General features: G+C 37.3%; 1 protein-coding gene across 1 annotated transcript in view; it reads left to right on the top strand.

Annotated features, from left to right (window-relative positions):
* Nucleotides 1–27,889, top strand: part of LOC103078588 (N-deacetylase and N-sulfotransferase 3) — a 157,471-nt gene that overhangs the window by 110,101 nt on the left and 19,481 nt on the right. The window contains exons 7-10 of the mRNA XM_007464857.1: nucleotides 15,687–15,869; nucleotides 18,482–18,578; nucleotides 22,852–22,975; nucleotides 26,849–27,023. Coding sequence (XP_007464919.1) covers nucleotides 15,687–15,869; nucleotides 18,482–18,578; nucleotides 22,852–22,975; nucleotides 26,849–27,023 — 579 coding nt within the window. The remainder of the gene's footprint in view (nucleotides 1–15,686; nucleotides 15,870–18,481; nucleotides 18,579–22,851; nucleotides 22,976–26,848; nucleotides 27,024–27,889) is intronic.

The raw sequence follows: 27,889 nt of genomic DNA, 5'->3' as shown, positions 1-27,889 counted from the left end.
GGGAAAGAGACAAAGGAAACCTGCTCTGTACTAGGCCATGCTTTTTAGAAGGGACCTTATTTCATTCTAGCAACAATTCCGTGAGGCTTCGTGTGTATCATCTTATTTGACCTTAACAGGAATCCTATGAGGCATGTCATAGATGAGGAAACTGGGGTTCAAAGAGATTCCCTAATCTGACCAAAGATAAACATATAGTAAGAGAAAGGTCCTCCATTCTACTGTCATTGTGCTTCGTTGATAGAATACCCCTGACCCACACTCAGAGCCTTGAATAGCCTCATTTTTAAACAGAATTAAGCCACACTTCTTAGTCTGGTTTCTCATCCTAAGGGACATATTACACACAAACATTAGAACATGAGAGAAAGAACACTAGAGCAATGGCAGTGGGAAATGAAAGCTGACAAAGGAGTAGGACACCCCCCCCAAAAAACCCCACCTATTACAAAGCACCCAAAAACTCAAAAAGCATAGTTATGTGGTAGTATAGAACAATTTTATGACAAGACATACAACTCTATGCAATGCTGAGGTAATTGTTATATTCAATACTTTATTTTCCATATACTCTGTAATACAGGAGGAATGTAGTACCTACAAGTTATTTTGCACAAAGGTCATCCTAATTCTCTTCTCCAAGGGTTCTGAATGGATAAGGTGTTTGCTTTTGTTGTTTTTGTTATACATAAGAATCTAGTAGAAGACTCACAAACACAAAGTGATTACTAAACTGAGGCCCCTCAGAATAGACAGTATCCAAATATAGAACTTGTTTTTTGTTTAAGTAAAAGCCAAGAATAGATTTAACAGCTACTTAGTTATTGATATACCTTGAAATAGTTTGCTAGAACAATGTAGAAATGGAATTGAAACATCAAGTGAAGCTTTCTGTGCTACTGTGGTTTCAATTGAATGCTGCGCTTTGTATACACACAATTTTTGTGGTTTAACTTTAGGCTGTTCTCTGCGGTCTTCCCATATAATGGGAACGCGTCAGAAGCACAGCTTCGCTTCCTGTGTAGGCTGGAAACTGTTAACTGCAAAGTTTGGAGATAGTCTCACAGAGCTCTTTGCCATATGTTAAACTAAACTTGATATGAAAAATATCATATCAGTTTCCAGTTTCCCAGAGCATTAAGAAGAAAAAAAAAGGAGCTCAAGCTTTATAAATATAAAAAGCATCTGTCTGCACAGGAAATTCTACTGTGTTATTTTGCAAATGATCCCTACTTATATTTACAAGAGAAAAATCAGATCTGATCAAGTAGTGATATACAGAAAGTAGCGCACCATTCTGTTCAGAAGTTTCTAATATATACTCATAACTCTGAATGGCTGCCTGGACTGGGAACTAACCATCATTGCACAGAGCTCTCAACAGCGCTGCCCAGTGTGCTCCTAAGCATTTATGCTTCCAAGTGAAAGGAGATGGAATATTTTGATAGCATGCTGCTAACTTAAACATTTCTGTCGGATGTCATTTTTGTGTTTAAATGCTCCCACCACTCTTTCCAATTCAGGAAGACTCATGAGCATTCACAAAATGTTTGGCACAGTTTTCATTCTGATTTTTTACTTCTCCTTGACTCTCTAAGGCTCTGCATAGACACTCATCCAGATGCAAATATCCTTGAGTTCATCTTCAGTAGCCTTTTTAAGAATCCCTTTCTGTGACTTCCTTTCTACCTGCCTCCCCATCGTCACCTCTAATTTTGACATTTCTTTTACTCTGAGCCACCATTCCATGGCCCTCATAAGATTAACAGCTGAAACCCATACCCAGAACCCTGGTCATTCATCACAGTCTATGGAGGACTTCATGCTGCCTTTATAATATACCATATATTTACCCACAGCCCTCTCTCAGACTTGGCTATACACCCTTTGGCTCACTTCAATTCGGTGCTCCAGCATTTAGCCTTGATCTCACCGATTGTTTTCTTGCCTCACAGAGAGTACTTAAAGGCTTCTACCTGAATCTGTCTGCCTTTTTTATCTAATAGCCTATCCATCCCAGTACTACCAACTAAACTCCCTTTAACCATGAAATGATAGTTTTTCTTCTGATTTCTTCTCTTTCACACCTTTATCTTGCCTAGTTTTCACTCAGTGTTCATTCTTTTACTAACTTAAGGCTTCTCTTGCTCTCAGTTCCGTGTAATTCCCTTCTTTCTTCCGATATCATATATTAATAACTATTACTCATCCATCACCAAGTATTGCCCACTTTTACTATTTTCACTGGTTTAAAAGTTGCTGTCTCTTCTATTAAGCTTTCACTTGCAGTTCCCTAAATAATTTTGAAAATATATATTAATCTCTCCGTGTGGTCTTGATGCTCTAGTCTTAAGACGAAGAAATAGCACCACTTCCTCCACAGGAGTCAGAAGGAGGGCACTCGTGGCACACTGATAATTTTCATTAAAGAAAATTTCTAATTTTCAAACTCCCTCAATTACTTCAGTATTTGTCTCTTTTATATCCTATTCTTCGTCCACCTGAACAGAGTGTACTGTAATTCAGTTCAGTTCTGATGCTAACCACCTGGCATTAGCATCAGACCCCCCCCACACACACACACAGGTTTAAGGGCCTGGTTCTCAAGAAAACTGCCTTTACTTCAGATGCCAGCCCCAAGTGGCCGGGGGACACGCCCCCATCCCCCAGCCACCCGTACTTCTGACCAACTGGCTGCAAATTCAGGTGTCCCCACTATCTCTTCAAGTTCAATAATTAGCTGGAATGACCCACAGAGACTCAGGAAAGCACTACAATTATGATTACAGTTTTACTATCAAGGATACACAGAGGGCAAGGTTTGGGAAAGAACACAGAGCTTCTTTGCCCACTCATGGGGAAATCAGGGCATATCACCCTCCGGGCACATCAATGTGTTCACCAACCAAGAAGCTCCACTGACTTTCAGTATCCAGGGTTTTCATTGGGATTTCATTACATTGGCATGTTTCATTAAATCATTGGCCACATGATCGAAGTCAATTTCCAGCCCTCTCCTTCCTGTCCTTCAGAGGAGCTCAGTTTGATATCACATGGTTAAAGCTTCAAACCCTCTAATTACATGACTGGTCTTTCTGGCTTAGCCTATCCCTATTTGGAGTCATCTCATTAGCATAAGCTATGTAGGGTCCAAAGCATAAACTATTAGGACCCACCATGAATAACAAAGAACTTCTATCACTAGGGAAATTCTAAGGGATTAGAGTTTTCCTCCCAGGAACCAGAGACAAAGATCTGTCAAATTCTTTAGTAACAACAATCCTCAAGATGGTGAATAGCCAAAGATTTTTTTACCACTTCCCTTGCAAGACAAATGGTCCAGGCTCTCACTCTGAAATTGAGGATTTAACAGCTTTTATCTTTGGACCTCAGATGAAACTGAAACTAAAATAATTGCATTTTCACATCCTCTTAATTGTTCATTGGCTAAGCTGTATGATTATGCAAAAGCCAGCAGATCTGTGGCTTCTATGTTTGTCAGGCTGTGGCTTCTATGTTTGTCAGGCTGGGATAAGGGAATCTGGACTGAGTTTGGAAACTCAGAAGCCTAGGCCCCAGTCTGCATAGATGTACCACAGAGGCTTTCGCTCAAATGGGAGGTCCTGCCAGTTACCCAGGGTAGTAAAAGGGTGGCTAAGGCACCTCCTCACTCACAGAGCCTCTGTCCTAGTTTGAGTTTTGCAGTTTTGCACATCTCCCTCCCTCTTCTTTCCTAGCAAAACTCTCTCATAAAACTAGTTCTAAGGAGAAAGCACATGACACAAAATAGTTTAATGAATTGTTACACTTGGTATTGAAAAAGAAGATGAACGCTTTTTTAAAAAAGTATTCATCTTCTCTGTGATGGCTAATTTTACAAATTCCATGGTAGGCCAGGATAACATTTAACGCTGGATAAACGTTACTATAGATGTTTCTGGGAAGATAACTTTTTGATGGGATAACATTTAAGTTAGTAGATTGACTAAATCAGATTACCCTTCATAATGTGTGTTAGCCTCATCTGATCATTAAAGGCCTGAATGGAAGAGAAAAGGCCAGAAAAAGAGGAAATTCTGCCAGCAGACTGTCTTTGAACTCAAACTGCAACTCTTCCCTTGTATACTGGTACGTCTCCAGCATATCCATCTACCACACACACACACACACACACACACACACACACACACACACGTGCGCATGAACACGTCCTTTGGTTCTATTTCTCCGGAGAAAGCTAACTAATACACTCAATATTGTGTAATAACACAATATCAAGTGTCCATAATTGATTAGTATAAATGTGCTTTTATTCTACATACCAAAGAAATAAATTATACTTACCTGCTCTAATAATGAGCATGTCAGTATTTATGGTCTGCATTCTCACCTGAGCCCTCTGACCATGAAAGCGGAATGGTTACAAACCATCTCTAGGCCTTTACATTTCCCATGAAGTGCCTTGTTCTCTATCAATTTTTTTTCCCTGCATTCTTACTCAACTGGCAAATGAAATGAGGCACAAAGGAGTAAGACTTTTATACTTTACTTCAAGGACTGTAAGTATGAATCGCCAAATTTCTGTACAAAATATCCTATTGGTTTCTTATGTTTCTTAAGAAGTAACAATGCTAAAGAAACATGTAATGGGAAATAGCCACTCAGTTACATCTCCAAAGCTCATTAAAATGTAATTGAAACATAATGGATACATATGCTAAAGTGTATTTTTAAATGCCTATTGAATTTCAAGGAATACTTGAAGTGTTTTATCATATTCATTGAATATTCTAGAAAGCATTTTACTTCATGTATATATGCAAACTAAAACATTTTTAATAGTCTCTATTCATTTTAATTATTTTATAAATAAGAAAAGCTTACCAAATTTAGTTCACTTTAAAAGGAAAAGAAATCAACTACCAAAAATTAGCATAATATGTAACATTTGAAATGATAAATCTCTGTCAATTAAAGTCGATAAGTACAAGATTAAATCAAAATGGTAAATAATTTTATTATATATTTATTATAAAATATATAATTTGATAACATAAATGTGCATATATGTGTGTATACATGTGCATGTGTATTTAGATATATAGATCTATAAATACAAAAAAACGCTCTAAGATATTGTTACTTCTTATTAACTGGTTTTTTAATACCATTTAGAACGTAAAAGCAATGGATTTGATAAGTCTGGAAGGCAAGGAGAGTTAGCTGAACTAACTCTTACATGAGTGCAGTTGTTTATAACAAGTTTAATCTGAAATTAGAGTCAACAAACCTAACACTTTTGAGCATTCACTCACTCTATACCTGTATACAACTGCTTGGCCTCATATTAAAGTGGCTTTTAACTTCACTTTCTGTTAACTCCAAAAAAACTGAATTCTAGAAATATTTATTTAATTTTGTTGTTTCTTTTTAATTTAATAATAATGTTAATTTTTTTTTTTTGGCGGTACGCGGGCCTCTCACTGATGTGGCCTCTCCTGTTGTGGAGCACAGGCTCCGGACGCGCAGGCTCAGCGGCCATGGCTCACGGGCCCAGCCGCTCCGCGGCATGTGGGATCTTCCCGGACCAGGGCACGAACGCGTGTCCCCTGCATCGGCAGGCGGACTCTCAACCACTGCGCCACTGTGTAGTTCGGGGTAGTTGCTGCTGTGTGAAAGGGTTGACAGTTTCAGAAAGGAAACATTTTAAAACTCCAGTTCTTCTTAAGCTGATATACCTAATTCCTCAGATAATTCACTTTTAGAAAATGTAACTCCTCATTACATAACAGTCTTACTTATAGATTTGTATCTATAAATAAGTTATTTTAAAGGACTTACAGCTTAAAGCAATAATAAGAAACTAGACCAAATGTGGGGTTCCTACTACAATTATTTTTAAATAGATACTTGGTTTAGTTACAATCTTTTAGGACCTCATCACCTTTCAGAAACCTCTGTTCATGGTATTGTTCTCACTACAGTTGAAAGAGGCCCTCCACCTGCCAGCAGCTTTGGCAGTAGGTGGCCTCTAGCTGTGCTGACTCATAAGGCTTTGGAATCCTTTCTATGTCTTCTCTTTACCCATCTCTTCGGAAATGCCCTTCTAGTTATCTTGCTTTTAATTAAGTTTCATTAGGCACCTTAGCTGACTCTTATGTCTGGGTTGGTCTCCTTCAAAGCCCTGAAAGTACTACTTCTGCTGTCTTGTGCCAAACATTTTATTCTTAAAATGTGTTTTTTTAGTCAAAATAGTAAGCTGTGGCCTGTGTAGGCCCTGTCAAGCAAGCCCTGGTATTTTTCCTCTCATTGAAGGTACAGAGACCTCAGTGGCTTGGTTAATACCTGGTGAGTGTTTATTCTTTAGTATTCTTTCTTGTCTTCTGAGTTCTCACTGTCTTCATAAATTTCTGTACAAAAGAGATGCTCCCAAAATCTGTCCGCATTTTACAAATCACTTTATTAGAGGGCCTGCCTTAAAATAAATAATTAAAAAGAAATTTTTTTAATGTTTTTGAATATTCAGAAACTTGACAACAATTAGTTCCTAGCTTTTAAAAACCTAGCTTTTCTCTACAAAATAAACATACTTCTTTGGCATGGTTATTTTTTGCCCCCAGGGTGAATTCAGCTTTATGAGCAAACACAGCTAATTGAAACCTCCTGATGATGAAGCTCTTCTTTGTGATTACCTAAATGTAATTCATTCACATAGCCAAAATCAGATTTTCATGTGGGTCCATTTACTTGAAGGATTCTTTTTTTTAAATTGTCAGGTTTTTTTCCGTTAAATTATACACCTTAAGGGAGGTTTAATTTCATCTCCTCTCTACATCTTCATTATGCTGTGGAGGCAGTGCTTTAAAACTAAGAAACAAAGTGTTTTCCACTAGGAAAAAAAAAGGTTTTCATCGCAAAATTGAATATAACCTTTGTACTACATTGCTGCTTAAATAAGGATTTCTCTTAATTAATCAGTTTTAAATCTATCATAAGCTGTAACTATTCATTATCCTGTCACTTTGTAAGTCTAATAGAACAAGAACAGCTGTTGTCTAGTCTCTAAATAACTGCAACAGAGTCTTTCAGAGTAATGCAGAGACAATATCAGAACAGCACACCCAAGGTACACAGCGCAAAATTCACTGAAAATTGGTGGTCTGAGAGCTGTAAGCACTCTTGTGCGTGTAAACATTTGTTCAGCAGCTGAAGTAATGGCAATGCATTAAACCCAATAGAATTACTTCCTCTGGTACCCAAAAGAAATGTTAAATCATTAGCTTGTAATAAAAGGGCTGAACTTGCAGTTCTGAATGTATAGCCAGAAAAATTAAGTGAGAGACATAAATGTTATAAGAAAGACAAATGTTCCAAGCTAAATTGCTTTAAATTACATTAACCTCATCACTGTACCTTTGAAACCTGTCCCTAATTGAGAGCAATTGATTTACCCCTCCAGCTCTCCTGTAAAGCCCATCAGATCCCAGATTCAAAATGTTAAGGGTCCCTTGCCAAATTATTCTGCAATTGAGCTTTCCTTTGAGATACTTAAATGATGACTAAGGCACAAGCCAGGTAGAAAAACGGCACTCAATGAATTTAAGTCTTAAAAATGAAAGTGACATTTTTTTTTACTTCCATTGGGCAAGGTGATAAAATTAATGAAAATGATTTTTAGCGTAAAACAGTTGCAACAGCACAAAAATATGGAAGACATAAGCAACAAAGTGAGCTGTGAGTGAGACCACCGTGAAAAAAATTTCAAATGTCTCACCCACGTCCCAGATAAAATGATCAAGTTTCTGGAAATAAGGAGAATTTGTGAGGAAGACTTTTGGAGAGAGTTGTGCTGTGCAGTGAGCATGATCCCCACCACTTTCTACCCACAGGAGAGCAGAGGGTGAAGGACTGCCCTGCTGCTCATCTCAGCTCTGGCGTGAGGGTCACCAGAACAGTGAGAGAGCTCTTGGTATGTCTTCCCAGAAGAGGGACATATTGGGCTGCTGTCTGCCTCATGACTCATAAAACTAAAGCATGAGAGAGAGATTGGCTAAAATGGTCTTTGTCAAAAGAGGAGGGAGCCGCATCTAAGAGTATGTGCCCTCTTTTCCAAAGTCAGATCAAAGGCCTCTAAATCTCCGGGCCCAGCTGCAGAATTCTTAGTAGGAATGTTACCTGGGAATCTTTTTAAAAGGGCTCCTGACAAGGAACTGAGGGAGGCACTAGCATTGTAAAGGAAATTGCATTGCTGGGGGCTAGGAGGAATACCTCCAAAGATCTCAAATGGCTTTACACATATGCCATCTTTTGACACATTATCAATCACGTAATAATCCCTGTCTCCCTCTCCCTCCTTCATCTCCATGTCCCAAACACTAAGGGATCAGAAGCCTCGGCTAGCAAGATGAAGAATAAAATCACCCACTGGAGAAGAATCAATCAGGCTCTCTTCCCAGCCTCTCTTGCAGATTCTCTCCTATACCAGGTCACAGCTTAGAGACAGGAGATTTAATATTGCAACAAGTTTGGAGTTTTATTTTCTGGACCAGGAGGTTTAAACTACTAAATCAAGACTGTGTTAGCAACCTAAAGCTGCCTGAGAGCTCTCTGTTCACTGAAGAAACTAGGGAGGCCATGCTGCCTTCCCTAGCCTTCATCCAGGGATAAGGGGAAAACCACCCACACTGAATAAACGTTAAAGGGACAGTGCAAAAAAGCGAAGGGTTATTTTAATGATTATATCCCATGAATCTGAAGTGTTTAATGTATGAGTTACACAGTGATTTTTAAGATTGCAGATGTTATATTTGGAGTTGCTCCCCTTTGACAAGCCATTTTCAATGGAATGGTGGGAACAAAAGCCAGATTACAAAGGACTAAAAAGTGAATGGAAATGAGGAGTAAAGACAGCACATATATGCTGCTCCTCTGAAGACCTTGGCTGGGAAGGACAGTGTCTAGAAAAGAAAATACTCGAGAGCCTAAGATGAGAGAGGCTCAAGCATGTTTTCAGGCGTTAGGGAAGGACTAGTAGAGAGGATTAAAAATAGAGGAAAATACAGGAACGAGTGATAGAATGAGATCTCTTGGGAGTTGAAAGTAGATGGGATAAAAAGCACTTGGAGATATATTAGTCTTGAAAACAAAATGGAACACTTCTGCCTGACACTGAAGGTGTCAGGAGGAATTTTTAGAATACAAATATCTATGGAGAGGGGTAGAAAGTTGAAAGAGTTCCTGCCTCATGACCGTTATGCCCCATTAATCATGGGGACAAACTAGGGAGATTAGGGAGAGTGAAGACTGAGCAAAAGGCCTCAGAGAAGAATGAGAGTTTGAAATAGCTGCTGAAGGAAACTGAAGAGCAAGGAGATAAAGAATGAATAAAAAGAATAGCCAGTAGTATGGAGGATTCCATTGAAATTGGGGACCGTGTGCTTACGTGACCTGAATAGCTCCCGTTGTATATTTTTTTTCTCTGGCTGTGCTGAAAAGTTCATATGTGGGTGTGAAGAAACTGAATGGAAAATTAATCCAAAGTCTCAGACCTGCAGAGCACTGAAAGCCAAAAGAAGATTGGGAATCTGAGGGTGATAGTGGGAGAGAAGTTCAAATTATTGACCCTACAATCTTGCGTGATGGAGGAAGTGATCAATGAACATTGACAGATGCAGAAAAAAATGAAGGGATTAAGAGACTAGAGGTATAGGTAAGGTTGATGAGCTGCTGGAAGGAATCTATAAATGAGAAATGATGTTCCTGCAAAACCATAGTAATATAACAACAAAAGCAATATTTATTAAGCAATTACTGTGTGTCAAGCAGTGCTTTAAATGTTTTATTACATTTAATCATCAGAACAACCGTGTGAGGTAGTTACTATTATTCTACCCCTTTTTTTCCTTTTAATTAAGTAAATTAAAGTACTGAGAGTTTAAATAACTTCTTAAGTCAGTATGTGGCAGAGCCCACTTTCTTAACCACCATGCAGGTCAAAGTTAAAGTCCTAAAGATATCGTTTATTTACAAAGGAAGGAAGTTTCACAGGAAACAGAAGGAAATGGGTGGTAAAAAAAAATAAATAAACGGAGACTGGGAGGCCAGAGTTCTGCGGAAAGAGTACAGAGCGACGGGGACAAAGTTGGAAGAGACAAGAATAAATCCTTGAGGAGGCTCACAATTTGAATGGTGCTAAAGGATTACCAGAATGAATAGCACTGTAAAAACAATTGACCCTAGATTTCCCAACTTTTTAAGCAAGATTATTGGTGCCAACTCAAGGCACATACTATATATCATAGGCAGCTCAGAGAATAAAGTTGAAAAAGGCCCCATGCCAGCCCCCAAGGAACTTACAATCTAGACACAAATAAAACAAGCACTTTTTAAAAGCATAATACAAGTCAGAGTAAGAAAATGTCAGAAAGACTAAACTGTAATGCTCTGGGGCTCAAACTTTTTAAAGATTTCATTTGCCTAGAAAGATCTGAAAAGGTAGATGTGACCCTGTGGATACCTAGGACAGACAGAAGTGGAAAAGTGAGGCAGTGTATTCTAGAGAGAAGAAACTGCATAAACAAAGCATTGAGGTAGGTGAGTCTAGGGAACACTGGGGAGCAGTAAGCAAAGCAACTGACTGGTACCCGGAGCACAGATAAGATTGGAAAGGTAACCTGAGATCATGGTGTAATTTAGGATGACATCCTGAATTTTACTTAGTTCAGAAAGCAGTGAGGAACTATTAGATGGTTTGAACTGGGAAATTATAGAATTGGAGGTTCAGGCCCAATGCCTCATCAGAAGAGTCTTCTCCTCAGAATTTTTAGCTTATTTTCCAGAAAGAGACAAACTCATGTAATGAAGTACCATTCTTGACAGTGATGAAACTCATATATTTTTCATGGTAATAAAACTTCCACAGTTTGATCACTACCCCATAAAAATAAACTGTTTTCCTTATTTTTCCCCTAAAGAAGTTAATTACAGTATGCTTGTCCTCTTCCAGACAATATTTTAAATACTATGAAATAAAGTAAATATGAACATGAAAAGCAGCCTATTAAATAGAGAAGTTATAAGACAATATGTATCTGAGAGGTACATGAGGAAACAGAGAATTTTGCTTTGGTAAAAAAACAACAAATGGGCTTCCCTGGTGGCGCAGTGGTTGAGAGTCCGCCTGCCGATGCAGGGGACACGGGTTCATGCCCCAATCCAGGAAGATCCCACATGTCGCGGAGCAGCTGGGCCCGTGAGCCATTGCCGCTGAGCCTGCACGTCCGGAGCCTGTGCTCCGCAATGGGAGAGGCCACAACAGTGAGAGGCCCACGTACCGTAAAAACAGCAACAACAACAACACAGGATTGAAGGGGATTTAGGAACCAATTGCGCATGTCTATACAGACCAGTTCTCTTTTTGGCAATCTTCTACGTGTCTCCACACATATGTCAGCAGTGCAGAAGCCCTCCAAAGGCATAGCCAAGGGCACTTAGCAAATTGTTCTTTGTGCCATGGTTAGCTCTAAGCCTAGAACATCAAAATATTCATAACCTTTACATGTTCTTCTTTTTTTAATGTATTCAAAAGGATCACTACAGAAAAGCTGATGGCTTTTAGTGAACAAAATCTTTTCTATGGGAATAAACAATGGGTTTGGCCAGTTTTCCTCAAATCATATTCCAGTGGCACCTGCATCTGGACAACTAGGGATGATCCTCTAAAATGCAGGTACCAGGCCACCCTCCAGACCTAGAAAATCAGAATCTCTGAGGGTAAGACCTGGTGATCTGAACTTCTATAAACTTCCTAGGTGATCTGTATATATGCTAAGGCTTTTGAACCTTTGGTCACCTGGAAGGATACCAAACAAAACAAAACTGGTTGGCTAAAGGATGGAGGTAGGAGGAAAAAGTGTTTTCACTGTAAACTTTTTTGTGTCTTTTGAATTCTAAATTTTTTCACAAAAAAGACTTAAAAAGAATGAGCATCATATTTATATTTGCACCCTTCCAGAATCAATCGGAGCATCTGGCAAATAGGATAAGAAAAATGTTTGTGGATTTTAACTAAGCAGCATGGTCATAAATGGCATAGTTTATAGTAAATATTATAAGTAACATACTTTTTTATACCCTAACTTCCTCTCCCCTCCCCCCTGACCTTCTCAAAACAAACAGAATAATTACTGCATGGTCAACTGCTTTTGCACCAGGACCCATGTTTCGCTCCTTATTCTTCTTGGTAGTGATTCATCCATCTCCAATACCTGGAACTTATCAGAGGCTGGAAAGTATAGATAAAGCTTCCCACATCTTTCTCTTAGCCATACTTTTACAACTGGTATCTGTTTCCTTTCTCATAAATGCCAGTATATAAGATATTGGCATTTACCATTTGCCTTTGTTTTTTTGTTTTTTTGTTTTTTTTTGTTTTTTTGTTTTTGCGGTATGCGGGCCTCTCACTGTTGTGGCCTCTCCCGTTGCGGAGCACAGGCTCCGGACGCGCAGGCTCAGCAGCCATGGCTCACGGGCCCAGCCGCTCCGCGGCATGTGGGATCTTCCCGGACTGGGGCACGAACCCGTGTCCCCTGCATCAGCAGGCGGACTCTCAACCACTGCGCCACCAGGGAAGCCCTACCATTTGCCTTTCATAGAATAAAATCATAGATAAGTATCTTGTTATACAAATCTATGTTTATCAGGCTAGAATTTTTTTCAGCTGTTAATCAGATAAACTTTATGTCTTTGGCAGTTCCCAATGATTTGAGTTTTAAGGGGCTGATTAGTCTTTTGGGTAACAAGGAGAATTGCTTGCAGTTTGCTTACAGCAAAAAAACTGTTATAGAAATGCAATTGTAACTTCTTTTGACATTTTCCTTCTCATGGGATTCTGCATGTATAGTAAAGATAACTTATTTTGACACATTCAATCCTTTTTTTAAAAAACAAAACAAAACCCCTTAGTTCTGAAACACTCTTAAAATTATAAAGGCATCTTCTTTAGGAAATGACTAATATCTACTTTCCCTGAAATGGCAACCTTTTCAAGCTGCTTCTTTATTTCTTTGTATTCCATGCAGACATTGTTGTCAGGTGAGGAAGTGCCAAGAAGTAAGGTGACACTATAGTTGTCACAGATCAGAAGAAAAAATACTATTTGGAAAGCAAGCTAATTTTTGACCAAAACCTTCTCTTTATATATCTGTTCCCACCTGTGCTGTTGCTTGTTGTGCATACCTTCCTAACAAAAATAATAAGAAAACTTGGAGAGGTGACATGTTCAGCAAAAGATATGTACAATGTTCCGTGTGTACAGAGAATATTGTGATTCACCCCAATAAAAGTTTAAAAAGAAATTGAAGTGTTTTATGTCCTGAACAATTATATATTCCTTTTATGGCCTTGTATTTCTTTAGGAGCACAAAACAAATGTCAGGCTTGAGTCCAAAGCCTAAAAGTGTCATGAGGTGACATGCATTACAAAACCATCACTCTGAAGCAGTCCTTTTGCTTATGGTACACTCTGTATTATGTTAAAGTTGATATACAAAAATAGAATTGAAAACCTAGGAAAGTTTCCCTGGTTGGAGGTTAAGTAGCTTTTCTTTTACAGGATTAAGTTCAACACCTTATAAATATTACCTTAATTCTTGCCAGTCAGGTTGTTTCAGCAAAAGCAATGTCATCAACCAGCTCATACTCACTTTGGGCCACTTCTGTTTTTACCAGAGAGAGAAGCATTTTTTACTTTCTACACTCATACAAGTAAAAAAGTGGCACTCTGCTTTAAATGTCACAGCATAAAATGCTTTCCAAGGCTGAAAAGTAAATTCAAAGGGATGTCAAATGTATTAGTATCAGCAAGTCAAACAATATCTCTAAGTTTTTCATTTTCTATCCAATGCAGATATTAAAGTGAATTATAGACACAGATTCTTTTATAAATCTTTCAGAAAAATAAAGCAATAAATTTGAATTAGTGGCTAACTAGGTTAACATATCTTTTTTTACATTGTATGAAAAAAATTTAATAGAAAGGCACTTGAAGTACCATTTTGCCATTGCTATTGGGCCACACTGAAAAATGTAGCATATAAAACAAATGATGAAAGACTGCTTCGAACGGTTATCAGGAAATAACTTCCAAATTTAAGTATGATTTTCTTAAATCTCTCAATAGACAACTGTTTTGATAAATTTTGAAGGAAACAAAGAAGGGGGTGAGAAAGGTCAAACAATTGAAGCTACTATAAAAAATAACCAGAAGGTTAGGTTTTAAAAGTCTCATTTTTCACAAATACCCCAAATGGTAAAAGTCTTACTTATCAATTCCATGACTGCATCAGTCTGCTGGTAGCTATTTAAAATCACCCTTAAAGTATTTTGTCTGTGAAAGTTCTAAGATTTAAAATATATTCAGGCAGAGGGAATAGAAACACGATTAAATATTCTTGATCACACTTGAAGCTTTTCATGTTAAAGTCTGTGATTTGTTCTATATAATATAGGATTTTACTGCTTCCTTTTATTCATAGTTGTAAGTAATTATATTTTTTCTGATTTTTTATATCAAAACTTTCTCTCATCTCCACCACTTAACCTCAATAAATTTTCTTAAATACTTCTCTCAGCCAGTCTCTTAATGAATGAACCTATTATATTCATTATTATGATGACTATAATAACCATTATTACTATTCATTCATATGACATTATATATTTTAGGAGCATACTATTATCCCATGAATTACATTTATGATCTCTTTATAGCAGCATAAACGCCACAGTGGTTTTCATTGCCATTGAAAATCTCATGCAGAATTATTTCCATTTGTCAACACTAACCAACAAAAGCTATTTGCATTCACTTTAAGCAGTAGCTTTAAAAATGCCCATTCTACATTCCTGACCAATTTAATTAAGCCTAAAGAATTCAAATTTATTTTATTATAAAAAGATCCCCATGTTTGCTATAATTTTTTTTCAATGTGTGGATTCCATCTAGGACACCTGCTTCCATAGGAATAGTTTATCTAGCCGAGCACTGAAAACTTTTCTTAAAGGAGGTATTTGATATTGGAAATAGTAGACTCAATAAATATGGAAAAGGGTTTCAGAGTGTCACTGATGGAAAATAGTTGATAGTTCTTTTAGTAAAAATTCATTCACTAGTCCTTTGTCATTATGGCCTCTAATAAATACAAATCAGAGGATATTCAGTTGATGCTAATGATCACAATTCATTGATTATTTATATCCATTAATTCTACATACTATGTTACAAATCAGATTAAGTTGATTGAAATTACAAAATCCCAACCTCCTGCTGCCTCAAATTATGAATAATTCACATATCATGAAGCCACTATGTGTGAACATCTAGGATGTGTCATTCAGCATCAGTCGAATTGCACCAACGTGGGTCTGTGGCAGTTGGACTCATTTTTTGTTATGAAATACATTAAAACCTTAGGAAAAAAATGCTCACCAAGTCTTGCTAATAACACATCCTCCAGAGTGCATTAATATAATGAGAGTATTTGAGATATGTCCAAATTCAAAAACATTTCATGAAGTGAAACCCTGTGCAAAGACTTCTTAAGAAAAACTAGCATTGCTGTGATTGCACTGCCCCCCTAGGGTTAAAATAACTTGTGTTTACACTGAAGTTCATTTGCCTTTTTCAGATCAGCATTTTCATGACCCATTTGTCTAACTATGGGAATGACCGACTGGGATTATATACATTTGTCAATCTAGCCAACTTCGTGCAGAGCTGGACCAACTTACGACTTCAGACTCTGCCTCCAGTGCAGCTGGCTCATAAATATTTTGAGCTCTTTCCTGATCAAAAAGACCCTCTCTGGCAGGTAAGATTGGGTCAATGACTGGTATTATTAATGAATCCCACAAACATATCTTGGAGTTTCATGAGGTAATCCAAATCTGAAAAGTGAAGACATCCTGGGGAAAAAATAACGTACGTTTTGTATGTTAGTAGATTTGAAAAACTTCATAGTGGGCCATATTCTCTGTTCCTGTGCCCATTAGAAACTATGGAATTCTGAAAGCTCAGTGAGAGGTTCAGTGGATACAATGTTTTGAATCAAGACTGAGGGATCAATTTGCAGATTGCAATAGGCTGAAAGAGCAGAAGATGGTTTAGGTGTGTGTTAGACAGGTAGCCAGCTGGTCAGCCTTGAGCACATCACCTCTCATGACTAAATGACATTACAGGGGTAGGTGAGAAGAGTTCAGAACTGACATCTGCTTCTGAACCACGAGGTACAGCAGCAGCTGCAGAATATAGTCAGCTTTCAAAAGTATTATTGGGAATTACTTTGGACATGAGGAAAGTGTTGAGTGGCAAAATCACTGAGCTTCTTAAGAGAAAATGTCACATAAACATGGCATATTCAAACTGTTCCAGGCATGACCCAGATTTCAAAGCTTACACTCTCATGTGTCTAGAATTGCAAAAACATACTTTGAGCTTAGATTCCCCACACCATGATCTGGGGAAAGTAATAATCTTTAGCAAATAACTACATAGTGCTTATTACATGTCTGACTGGGTTCTTTACATATGTTCATTCATTTAATCCTCACAACTACCCTTTGAGGTAGGTATAGTTATTATCGCCATTTTACAGATGAAGAAACTGGGGCACAGAAAGGCTGAGACACTTAAGCAAGGTCATACAGCTGCTATGTGACAGAGTGGGAAAGAATTCCAGGCCACTGCGCTCTGAATCACTGTTCTAAATGAGAGTTACTGACAGAGCTGATGGTATAATAATAATGATCTTCAGAAGCAGAATTCAGTAAATTTCACAGATTGAAGTTACAGTAAGCTCTGCACTTATATTCTATTCATTTAGCTCTGAACTTGAGCTAATTACCTCCTGGGCACAAACAGATAACCCCAAGAAGAAACATAACTACACATTTTAGTAGGTTAAAGTTGGTGGTTATAAAATTATCACTGCATATTACTTTGCAGTTATGATTTTAAAACACCCATCTTTTTATGTTAACCACTACAGAACATCACCAGGTGTTAGCCACTGGAAAGACATGAAACTTTCCTGCTAATTTAACACCTTATTTTTATTTTTATTTTTTCTTTGCGGTATGCGGGCCTCTCACTGTTGTGGCCTCTCCCGTTGCAGAGCACAGGCTCCAGACGCGCAGGCTCAGCGGCCATGGCTCACGGGCCCAGCCGCTCCGCCACATGTGGGATCTTCCCGGACCGGGGCACGAACCTGTGTCCCCTGCATCGGCAGGCGGACTCTCAACCACTGTGCCACCAGGGAAGCCCAACACCTTATTTTTAAACTGAAATCATTATTATTTCAGGTGAAACCAATTTTTTTCTAGACCAACAGCCAAAAAGAATACCCTTACTTTAATCTTAAAATCTGTTGCTTATGCTAAATAAGCAGGTTTATTTAACTGCATGTATCTATAGTGTTAATTGAATAGAAATAGAATGTTGTCCTGTTTGCCTATTTCTGAATAATATTAAAAGGTGCTGTTAATTCTTTACATAATAATATGCACTTAGAGTTTAAAATTAAGGATGTTCTAGATACATCTTGCACAGTGGGTTTGGCTTAACTACTACAGACCAAAAGCAGATTCCCTAAGGTAGTAATTCACCCTCATTTTACCCTTTCACTGAAATTCAGTGCTTTTTAGTATCACAGTCTGTAAAGTTATAGTTTTAGACATACATTTACTGACCTTTGAAGGCAGCTGAAAGGAATCTGCTGTCTCTTTAAATATTATTACAGCCAGATCCATCTGCCTTTAAAGCATAGCGGGAAAGCTCAAAGTTATTTAGAATAAAAGTCTGACACCTTAAATTTCAGTTACTTATTGAATGCTGAGAGCGTATCTTCTTTTAGGTTAGCACAAGCACAGTCTCTGCCCAGCAAGCTCATTATTTTAAAACTTAAACCACACACCCACAATTAAGACATAGAACTACCAGTAGCAGAAAAAATATTAAACCTGCAGTGCTATGAAGCTGTTTTCCCATAACGGAAATGTCTCCCCTCCCTCACCTCCTCTGTAGACACTCAACTTCAGTATGGAAAGGAGTTCTTTGAAATCTTCCATGATGCCACTTCAAGACCTTCACTAAAAGAAGAAGACAGGGCTTCCCTGGTGGCGCAGTGTTTGAGAGTCCGCCTGCCGGTGCAGGGGACACGGGTTCGTGCCCCTGTCCGGAAAGATCCCACATGCCGCGGAGCGGCTGGGCCCATGAGCCATGGCCGCTGAGCCTGCGCGTCCGGAGCCTGTGCTCCGCAACGGGAGAGGCCACAACAGTGAGAGGCCAGCGTACCACAAAAAAAAAAAAAAAAAGGAGACACATAGCCTTGTTTCCTGGGATATCTTTTCAAGGACAGAAGTTGAAGAACTCTAGCACACAATGGGCACCCACAAAAATACATCTCTATTTTCTTCTCCTGTTTAGAATCCTTGTGATGACAAACGCCACAGAGACATTTGGTCTAAAGAAAAAACCTGTGATCGCTTACCAAAATTCTTGGTAATAGGACCTCAGAAAACTGGTGAGAAATTTTTATGTTATAATTAACCAAACTGTAAAAATCCTGATGAGAAGACAGTGAATTCATGTCACAATGACTTCTCAAACTGCCTATAAATATTGATGAATGAATAACATTTTATTCTCTGACATAATCTTTGTTTAGCTCAATAATGTGTTTTTTAAAGTAAAAAGGATGAAAATAGATGTCACACAGTTTGAATATCCAGCAGTCAATTTGGTGGCAAAAGTTACATTTTTTCCAAAGACCTTAATTGAAAAGTGGTGTTATTAACATTTCTAAAATCAAAACTAATCACGTGTTTGGAGAGTGACTGACAGGATTTCATCAAAAGTCAAGATGGACACATGTAAGTACCTATAACTCTTCCGGAAATTTAGCCTCTTCCTGCCATCTTCCTGATATAGTTTATTTCTAGACTATTTCTTGCAGAAATGACTATTTTCTAAAAGTCTATAAAAGATGTTTGACAAGCAGAATTCCTAGACATAAACAAAACTTTGTGCTAAGAAAGATATTTATTCATACCCAGGAGAAATCTTTGGCACCTTTTCTTAAATTGGTGTGCAATTTTTTCCCTTAAACTTCTTGTCTCTGTAAGAATCAGTATTAAAATGAAGCCCAGTGGAAGCTTTAAAATGCCAGACATTCAAGCTGTATCCTGCATGATAAATTATTTGGGGCTTTTCATTTCTAGCTTCACCGAAAACAGCCATTTCAACCCTTCGTAAGGGGAATACATTCCCTTTCCTCATTTCTCTAGAAATAACTGGGGAGAATTCTATGTAATGCACACAGTAAGTTTAGCCTATTCGTTTTCTCAGTCCCATTTACAAATACCAATCTGAAAACAATAATAAATATGACAAATAGTTCTCTTATCCTTATTTATTTCACTTGTCCTTATCTATTTAAAGTCAAGAAGCAACTAGAAACACATTTAAAGTCTCTTTAGCAAACTCCCACTGTCATCACATAGCTTTGTCATTAACAGTCACATCTCTCTGAAGCTTGGCAGATCAAGTTTGCCTCAGAAAGCCCTGCAGGATATGCTTCTTGTGTTGTGCTAGATATGCAGACATTTTAATATCATAGATGACATAATTACTTGTCATCTTCAACTCATCTGGGTTTCCAAATGTTTACGTTACAATTTGTAGATGACATTTACCTTTGGAAGGGGATTTTTATCTTCTTTTTATAGAAATTGAATTTTTTCCCAGTTTTATAGAGGTATAATTTACACACGGTAAAATTCACCCATTTTAAATGCACAGTTTGATGAATTTTAGAAATTGTACACAGTGGTATAACCACTACAACATTAAAGATTTAGAACACTTCTGTCTCCCTAAAGAGTTTCTCCATGTCTTTTTCTTCTGAGTCCTTGTGGGATTTTTCTTTTTTTAATTCAAACAGTCACAAAAATTATAATCATCCTCATCAGTTCACTCAGTCCCATGTAATTAATTTTTTTTTCATCTTGATCTTTTGTTAGTACTTTTATGAATTCATCAGTTTTCTATTAGAGTTCTGAAAATGCTTATTCATTCAGTTCAGCAGTATAGTCAGTTACCAGAAACCTGTACTTGTCAGAGTCTTTTCCATGATCTCCATGTCTTTTTCTCCCCCATCCTCAGCAACAGCCACTTCCCGTCACTATAGTTTTGCCTTTTCTAGAATTTCACATAAATGGAATCATAAAATATGTAATCTTTTGTGTTGGACTTCTTTCACTTAGCATATTGCTTTTGAGATTCATCCATATTGCTGTATATATTGATATTTTATGAGATTATTTTTTAAATGGACAAACATATCTTCTTATATCAGTTCCATAAAAATTAATTAGCTTCATTTTTATCTTTAGTTTTGCCAAAAGTATTTTTCTGAATAATTCTGCACGGATGTATAGTCATCTGGATATTCAAATATTTTTAGTGTTGAAACTAACAAAAATATAAAAACTGAAGCTTTTTTTGAACATGTGTGTCTATGATTATGCAGTTGAGACACACACACACACACACACACACACACACACACACACAGAGGACAGTTTATTCAGACCCAAGAATATGAGTAGATAAAGATAGAATTCAAACACCACAACTTAACAATTTTTTGACCACTGATAAATTACAGTATGCCTTTTACTGACTATGCAAATGATTAGATCTTATTCATTTTTTGTTTGTCTTATTAATGCTCATCATGCTATTAAAAGCAAATAACATGATTTAATACAATTCTTAAAAGTAAAATTCAGAAAAGAATGTTATCAGTTGATCTGAGAATGGAATTAATCTATTTTCTTTTTTCACATTGTAATAGCTATTCTTTCTGTCTTTACAAATACTATATTCTTTTCAGTTTTTAAAAAATGCATTACTGAACTCTATCTCAATAAAATTATTTTTAAAAGTACCTTACTAATATTTAGATATGGAGGTATTTAGGTACTTTCATGTAGATTATCTCACTTGACCCTCATAGAGTCCTGACAGCTAAGTATTTTCTTCCCCACTACACAGATAAGAAAACTAAGACTCAGGTTAGATATTTTTGTTCAAGTTCACACAGCTGGTAAGTGCTGGAAATAAAACTCTTGATCCTAGAAGTTATCAGACTCTAAAGATCATGCTCTAGGACTTCCCTGGTGGCCCAGTGGTTAAGAATCCGCCTGCCAATGCAGGGGACAGGGGTTCAATCCCTGGTCTGGGAAGATCCCACATGCCGCAGAGCAACTAAGCCTGTGCTCCACAACTACTGAGCCTGCGCTCTAGAGCCCACGTGCCACAACTACTGAAGCCCACGCGCCTAGAGCCCATGCTCTGCAACGAGAGAAGCCACCGTGATGAGAAGCCCACGCACTGCAATGAAGAGTAGCGCCCGCTCGCAGCAACTAAAGAAAGCCTGAGCACAGCAACGAAGACCCAACGCATACAAAAATTTAAAAATAAATAAATTTATTAAATAAATAAATAAATAAAGATCATGCTCTAGAAAGCTTTACTATGGATTTCAAGTAATGGAACATTTTTTTTCCCAATAAGTTTTAGATTTTGTCCCATATTTCTTCTAAGTCAGTGATTCTCAAAGTGTGCTAAATCAGAAACTGTGATAGAGCCCAGCTCTCTTTGTTAATAGCTTCCAGGTGAATATGATGCATGCTAAAGTTTGAGAAGCACTGTTTTTTTTTTGTTTGTTTTTTTTTTTTTTTTCTTGCGTTATGCGGGCCTCTCACTGTCGTGGCCTCTCCCATTTGCGGAGCACAGGCTCCGGACGCGCAGGCCCAGCGGCCATGAGCTCACGGGCCCAGCCGCTCCGCGGCATGTGGGATCCTCCCGAAACGGGGCACGAACCCGCGTCTCCTGCATCGGCAGGCGGACCCTCAAGCACTGCGCCACCAGGGAAGCCTGGAAGCACTGTTTTAAGTCAAGTTTGTGAAGAACATTTTTACCTTGTATATCGTAGGTTATCTGTGATTGTAGATAAAATATTCATTGTTTGGCTCAGATATAATCTAAGAACACTGCCTCTTCCAATTTATTGTTTTAGAGAATATTGCTGTTGACAGTTATTTTAACAAATCTATATGAGTACCTGTGATGTGCCATTCTCTTCCCAATAATGCAAATTTTGTCATGTCACTGACAAAGGGCACCAATTTTTTTTCAAATTTAGCAATTTAAACAATTTTGGCACTACTTTTTATAGGTATGTAAGTACATTCAAACTTAAACTGGTTAAAAGTTTAAATTCTGTCTCAAATCAATAAGCTTTCATAGGCCTCGGGAAGAACTTTATAGGGAAACCCACGTATTAATTTGATAATGTAACATCTCATACTAAATAATGATAGCTTTCATTTATATGGTACTTTATTAATATCAAAATATCTTCAGATACAATATGTCTTTTTGTCCTCAGAGAAAGCCTAGGAAATAATCAAGGCAGGAGATTTTCCACTAATAAGTCAAGACAAAGAAGCTAAAAGCCAAAGACACAGACCAAGTCAGTGACTGAACTGAGGTCAAATGCCAGTTCTCCCAGTTCCTGCAACAGGCCTTTTCTCACATCACACTGTCCTCATTTTTTAGAATTTGCTTCTTTTAAGATGCTGGTTATCTATTCAATTTAATTCAAGGAGTATCTATATGTTATCTGTTTGGATCATTGAAACACTTAGTTTATTAATGACTTTGAAATGCTAATAGTAGGAAACTGTGTTTTTGTTTAATTAATCTCTAAACCTCTATTATCTTTTCAGGAACCACTGCTTTGTATTTGTTCCTGGTTATGCATCCTTCCATCCTTAGTAACTCCCCCAGCCCAAAAACCTTTGAGGAGGTACAGTTCTTTAATAGAAATAACTACCACAGGGGGATTGATTGGTAAGATGGGTTATTAGTATAAATCTAAAAGTATATGTACTGTGCACAGTGTAAAATTAGCGCTTATAATTATAAACATTTTAGTTTGTAGCCACAAATGAAAGTCATCCTCCGTGCTTTAGAAACTGATTGAATAGAAGGAGCACGTAAATTATCCGTAACAAACTTTTTCTCAGGTTATGAAGGGACTTGTCGCCTCAAGAGACTTACATGTAATTTTAATTTGCATTAATTATCTTTGATGGTAATTACAGATAAAAAGTCAGAGAAATACCTAATACACAGGAATTTCATTTCTCTCTACTCTTAAGAAAACACTTTCATAACTTTCTGTTCTTATGCACTTTGCATTTAAGTGATGCTACAGTTCACATATATAATTTTCAATTTTTACTTTGGTACAAAAGGTAAATAAATAAATAGAACTAAAAATGTGTATGCATTTTATGCGTAATGAAAGCTATAAAAAAAGCTATCAACGATATACAAAATTTAATTTTTGGCCTTTGAAATTAGAACCATATGAACCATCTAAGTAAAAGAGTTAAATTAAAATTAAAAGTTAAAATGTCAATATACACAGAATATGTGATGTAGCAGGAATAAATGTTGCAAACAGACATGTTAATCATAAAATGTATCTACACATCTTTCTTTTAAGATATAAATTCTGGGCAGAAAGTACTATAAAAGAGTAAATTCTTATAATAACTCTAGAGCATGAACATAAACATTTTGCATGTAGTTTAGCAGAAAGGTGTATATTAACTTCTGTTGTCAAATCACATAATCTCTGTTTTATATGTATCAACCCCCTCAAGTTTTTCTTGTGAGCCATCCAAACGGAAAGCTGAAGAAATGGGTTGAGTATAAGTTGAGCACCTACTAGGATTTACATATATTCTAATTGTTACATATTTCCCTGCGAATTCTTCAGTACAGTACTTGATATTCATTGCAGTAGGTGTTAAATAACAGCTGAGAGAATCAAGAAACCCATCAACTACTTCAGCCACTATTTTCCCACTGACTCAAATATCAATATACATGCTTGTATACAGTAGAATAAAATGATGTTCACATCAGGACTAAAGGGGGTGATTAAAAACTGCTTTGGCAGTGGAGAGGAATTCAATAATACTTGGATTCCCTGGGACTTAAGAATATCTGTGAGAATATTCAATTAAAAAACAAAAGCTGTTCATAGACAGTAATGTGTACAGGCACTGTAACAGAAACGAAAAGTCCCTTAAGTAGTCTACAAAGAGATGGCATAAATAAGTAGAAAACTAAAGACAATTAAAGATTTTAATTATAACTCACTAAAATACCCCAATTGTAAACACTTTTGATTGACAATTGTGTGTTTATAAAAGGCAGTTAAAAGAGCAAATAATGGTAACTGCAAATGTCAATCTATTAGCAATAACTAGAGCTTTGCTCTCAAAGACATCAATGTATTCAGTCTTCGGACTGGCCTTACCTCTCCCTGAAGCATCAGCACCTCAGCAGTCCCTTTAGGACCACAGAGCCACATGGTTGAAGATTATGTGTCTCAGCATGCCAAGGTCACTTACAGAAGCTCAGGCACAGTTAGTTAATCTGGATACATGGATCTGCTCTTCTTGGAGAACTGGGCAAAACCAGGGCTGCCCTAACTAACAGGCAGCCTAAACACAGGCTTAGGGCACAAGTAAAGCAGGACAAATGAAAATGAGAAAACTCCATCTTTGATTAAATAGCCAAGATTTGTGATCAGAATCTCTAAGAAAAATGTTTGATTTATGCATACAGTTAAGTTTTATGTTTCATGGTTTGGTGTTATTTTTTATAATTACCTGGGCAGGCGGTGGATAGTTGGAATGGCACATGGAGAGCCATAAAATCCTGTTAACATTTGGAACCTCTAAACATCTTAATCTGGCTTTGAGTAAAATCACTCAAAAATACAGGGTCAACCCAAGAAACAAATAAATGTGGAGTGCTGCAAAAAATCATGTCTTTCAGTTAAAAAAAATTGCTGAGCTGTTATGGGAGTAGCAAAGCTTAAATGAGGCCGGCATTCGCTTTTAACCCACATATTGTTAAACCACTCTAGTTTGCTCACCAATTCTTTGAATAACCTGAATTCATATTACAGGACGTATTTCCACCCTGGAAATATGAAGCTGAATTCTTTATTTTCTTATGAATTCAACAAACATTTTTCAAGTGCTTATTACTACCAGCCACTATATTAGAAAAAACATGGGCATATAGGCAAACAAGAACTGGCCCCTGCTTTCTCCGTGAGCCTCTGGAGCCTTGTGGGTCCAAGATCCAGAACTGCTAGAGGAAGTTTTCAAGGCCCCAAGTGTTGTAGGTATGGAGGACTACTGGGAAGGTGGGACAGATTTTAGAAATTAAAAGTTATCCTGCCCTTCTTTTGTGATTCTTGGACCCTTGCTGAGAATAAGCAAGCTTGAGACAAGCTTGGACCAAATAAGATACCACTAGACACTTGATATAACCTTAGCACCCCTGGAACAAGTGTGGGCATCTAAATTAAAAAGTATCCTGAAATATGGCACTTTCTATAAATAGAGTGTACACCAGAACAGTTAACAGATCAAACTTTCCAGAAATGTTTATATATGTCTTTACCCCTAAAAGAAAGGGATGCCAGAATGATATATCAACAAGGCAATTTCCAGAAAACATAAAAGGATTTCTTTACTGCCCTGAGTTTCAAAACATCACTTTGTTGCACCACCCAAACTTTGTAATATGGTAACAACTGGAGTCCTACTAGAAGCTTTATTGTGTGACTGAAAACAACACACTGCAAAAAGAAGTCATCACATAAATGTTAATGATTCTCTTGTTCAGTAATTACTGAACTACCTTGTCTTGGTAACCCGAAGTCATAGTGGCTTATGAATTGAAGAGGGTGTGGGTGGAGTGTGAGGCCATTATTATAAAATGTAAGAAACCCTAGAAGTTAAATTGGCATGTTCTTTCTAAAAAGGCCCCTTTTCCTTTAAAGATGTTCCGTGGTGCTTCAGAAATACCTACTATATCATACGCTGAATTCAGTTATATTTGACATTTTGTACAAATGGAATATTATACAAAACCCATTATGTCCTACCTTTCTGTGCTTGAGGCTACAGGTATTCCTGTGCTCACTCTGCTGGTGATTTGAATTCTCACCACACTTAAGGATACAGGACCTGACCTTGGAAAATTTGATAGTATTTTATATCTGAAAATATATACATACATTTTAAACTTCTATAATTTTTCTAAAGAATATAAATGGCTCTATATGGGAAAAAAATAAGGAAATGGGCAGTGTTTATATCAGATCTGTTCTGCCCTTTGATACTTTATAGTTGAATATAATAGCAGCACAATACATTAGTGGGAATGAAATTATTTTTTCTTGTGACAAAGTAAAAACTGTTTTGTCTAAGATTTTTCAAAATGCCTTTGAACTGAACACATCATTTGTTTCAATCAAATTTTCTTGGTTGAGCACTCACATTTTTCTCTGTAAAATATTTCTGCATTTAGATACAATTTATACAGTTAGGTTGATTATTATTGCCATTTGATCACTCTGTGTGTACATTTTTGTTATCTCCCATACCTTTTTTTCTTGATATTAAGTAGAACAAAAAGAAAATGTATTTAGAAAAGCATTTTCAAAATACATTATTAGTGTTCTATATATTTTTTTCCTTGCCAACAGGCTTGTGGGACAAATACCTTAAAGAAAAAGGCTTTTGTTGAGGAAACAAATGAATTTTGTTTGTAGGACATTTTTAACATCTTCAGTCACCAGGGTATGAGTATAAACCAGTCTTATTTTGAGAAATATTTCTTTTCTAGGTATATGGATTTCTTCCCAGTCCCATCTAATGTTACCACTGACTTTCTGTTTGAGAAGAGTGCCAATTACTTCCACTCAGAGGAAGCACCTAAAAGGGCAGCTTCTCTGGTCCCCAAAGCCAAAATCATCACCATTCTCATTGACCCATCAGACCGAGCATATTCCTGGTACCAGGTAAGGAAAATACAGACAGAATCCAGCAAGTAGAAGAGGAGTATGGAGAAGGGAGGATGGTTTTCAGCAATAGCCACCACCTCGGGTTTTAACAGAAGAGACTTGCTAGCTTTATATTTCAGGAAGGTAAATAAATTTTTCTTTGTTTCCATGAAGAAACGTTCCCCTTAAGTTTTTCTTAATTTTGCATTCATTTAATTCATGTATTTAATAAAATGTATTAATACAATGAAGAAATTAAAATAGAACAAATAGTATATATTTGTATGTATTCTGCTTCTATAAATCTGCATTTTAAAAGTAAAGTGTTACAACTTAAAATCATTATTTTTCATCTAATATGTGTATAATGCTGCTATTATTATCTCAATTTTACAGATAAGGAATATAATTGATTCCCCAAAGCAAAAATCACAGGTCTTTTTTTTTTTTTTTTTTCTGTAAAGGGCCAGAGAGTAAATATTTCAGGCTTTGCAGGCCGTATGGTTACAACTCTGCCATTGTATTGCAAAAGCAGCCATAGACAATATGGAATTTAGTGAGCCTAGCTGTGTTCCAATAAAACTTTATTTACAAAAACAAGCAACAAGCAAACTTTAGCCGTAGATTGATGACCCTGACTCTAAAAGCTTAAATAACTGCTGTACTGAAGAAATAACTTAGTAGCAAAACTAAATATAAGAATGAATTCCTGGGCTTCCTTGGTGGCGCAGTGGTTGAGAGTCCGCCTGCCAATGCAGGGGACATGGGTTCGTGCCCCGGTCCGGGAAGATCCCACATGCCGCGGAGCGGCTGGGCCCGTGAGCCATGGCCGCTGAGCCTGCGCGTCCGGAGCCTGTGCTCCGCAACGGGAGAAGCCACAGCAG

This window comes from Lipotes vexillifer, unplaced genomic scaffold (assembly GCF_000442215.2).
Source record: "Lipotes vexillifer unplaced genomic scaffold, Lipotes_vexillifer_v1.1 scaffold231, whole genome shotgun sequence".
Taxonomy (NCBI): domain Eukaryota; kingdom Metazoa; phylum Chordata; class Mammalia; order Artiodactyla; family Lipotidae; genus Lipotes; species Lipotes vexillifer.
Note: the sequence above shows the minus strand (reverse complement) of the source record. Positions and strands in the feature narration are given on the sequence as shown.